Raw genomic sequence first — 1,391 nt, forward strand, 5'->3', positions numbered from 1 at the left:
CTCCTGCTCAGCACCTCTCAGCTTAGGCAACTCCAAAGTGGAAGAGTGTCCAACCCCTCTGGAGGAGACTGGTTCTAGAGGCCGAGCGGTGCTTTGAGGTGAGTCCAACTATATCTACTCGGAACCTCTCAACCTCACACACCAGCTAAGACTCCTTTTCCACCAGAGAGGTGACATTCCACGTCCCTAGAGCCAGCTTCTGTAGTCGAGGGTCGGACCAACAAACAACAACAAAAATATTTCAGTAATTTTAGACTCTGCAGATTCACAGTAAATCAGTTCTTACGATTTGTCATTGATGACGGTGTTGATTGCATCTCTGAGGTCTTCGGCTGTCATGAAGTTTAAGCTCACAACAGCTGCAGCTCCTTTGGCTTTAATATGTGCCATGTTGTCTGGCTGGTCAGCAAACGTTGGGATTCCCACCATGGGAACACCGTGGTAGATGGCCTCAAAAACTCCATTTGCTCCACCGTGAGTGATGAAAGCTCTGGTTTTAGGGTGACCTGATGTAAGCAAGGGTTAATAATTAATGTCTGATTTGTTTGACAAAATGATACAGCTGAAAAAAAATTGTGTAAATGAGATTGTTTTTATTACACACATGGAATGGTAAATGATAAATGGACTGAACTTATAGAGAGCTTTATGAAGTCCCTCCAGACCTCAAAGCGCTTTACACTTACAGACATTGACACATTCACATGAATTGAAACAGCGGCACTCTAGCATCTTTTGGTGTTTAAATACTGTACAAATATCTGGTATTTAGCCTTCCATTCATGTATAAATCTGTCAGATGTTTAAATTAACTCACCCAGAAGATCATTTTGTGGAATCCACTCGTAAAGTTTAGTGTTGGAACCTAATGTTTCTGGTTTCTTGCCGCTGTATCTCCACAGAACCTACAAACAGTAAAARGATAATGATAATTCTGACAGTTATTTTGTTTAAAAAGGCAAAAATTTGTGAAATGAAAAGTCATTAATTTGTGATTTGATGTGACATTCTGAAGATTTACCAATGCAGTTTTTTTTATAACAATTTGTGGAAATCATCTAAAATCAAATACAGAGATGAGTCCAACTTTACTACCTTAAAGTGACTCTGCAATAATTTATAGTTTATCTGTTAAATGCAACTTTAAGAATATTTGAACTAATRGACCTCCTATTYGGTGATTTTRCCTGACCTTTTGTGGAATCTGAGCYAGAGCTGAAGCTATCATGTTTGCCTTCTCTGTGGTCATGTTTTTGACCATTGATCCCAAAGAGAAGATCACGATGCCATCATCTCCAGAGCTTTGGACAAATTTTTCCATGTCCTGCAAGAATGAAATGTTTTCAAAACCACTGAGCCAAATAGATATTTTTTCTTGCATAGCATACACT

The 1,391-nt window shown here is 39.0% G+C and overlaps 2 protein-coding genes and 1 long non-coding RNA gene across 4 annotated transcripts in view; 1 reads left to right on the forward strand and 2 right to left on the reverse strand.

Annotated features, from left to right (window-relative positions):
• The window catches only part of LOC106528914 (uncharacterized), a gene marked incomplete in the record, with an annotated part of 48,012 nt that overhangs the window by 12,837 nt on the left and 33,784 nt on the right, over positions 1–1,391 (reverse strand).
• The window catches only part of LOC106528920 (uncharacterized), a 52,677-nt gene that overhangs the window by 12,655 nt on the left and 38,631 nt on the right, over positions 1–1,391 (forward strand). The window lies entirely within an intron of this gene.
• LOC106528915 (UDP-glucuronosyltransferase 2A2) overlaps positions 1–1,391 on the reverse strand; it is a 21,819-nt gene that overhangs the window by 11,970 nt on the left and 8,458 nt on the right. Inside the window, exon 5 of one of the 2 annotated variants that reach the window (XM_014024198.1) lies at positions 267–506. The exons of the other annotated variant lie outside the window; for it this stretch is intronic. Coding sequence (XP_013879652.1) covers positions 283–506 — 224 coding nt within the window. The 3' untranslated portion in view covers positions 267–282. Of the gene's footprint in view, positions 1–266; positions 507–1,391 lie in introns of those variants that run through there. 2 annotated transcript variants of the gene reach the window in all.

The sequence above is a fragment of the Austrofundulus limnaeus genome, unplaced genomic scaffold, assembly GCF_001266775.1.
Source record: "Austrofundulus limnaeus strain Quisiro unplaced genomic scaffold, Austrofundulus_limnaeus-1.0 Scaffold413, whole genome shotgun sequence".
Classification (NCBI taxonomy): Eukaryota; Metazoa; Chordata; class Actinopteri; order Cyprinodontiformes; family Rivulidae; genus Austrofundulus; species Austrofundulus limnaeus.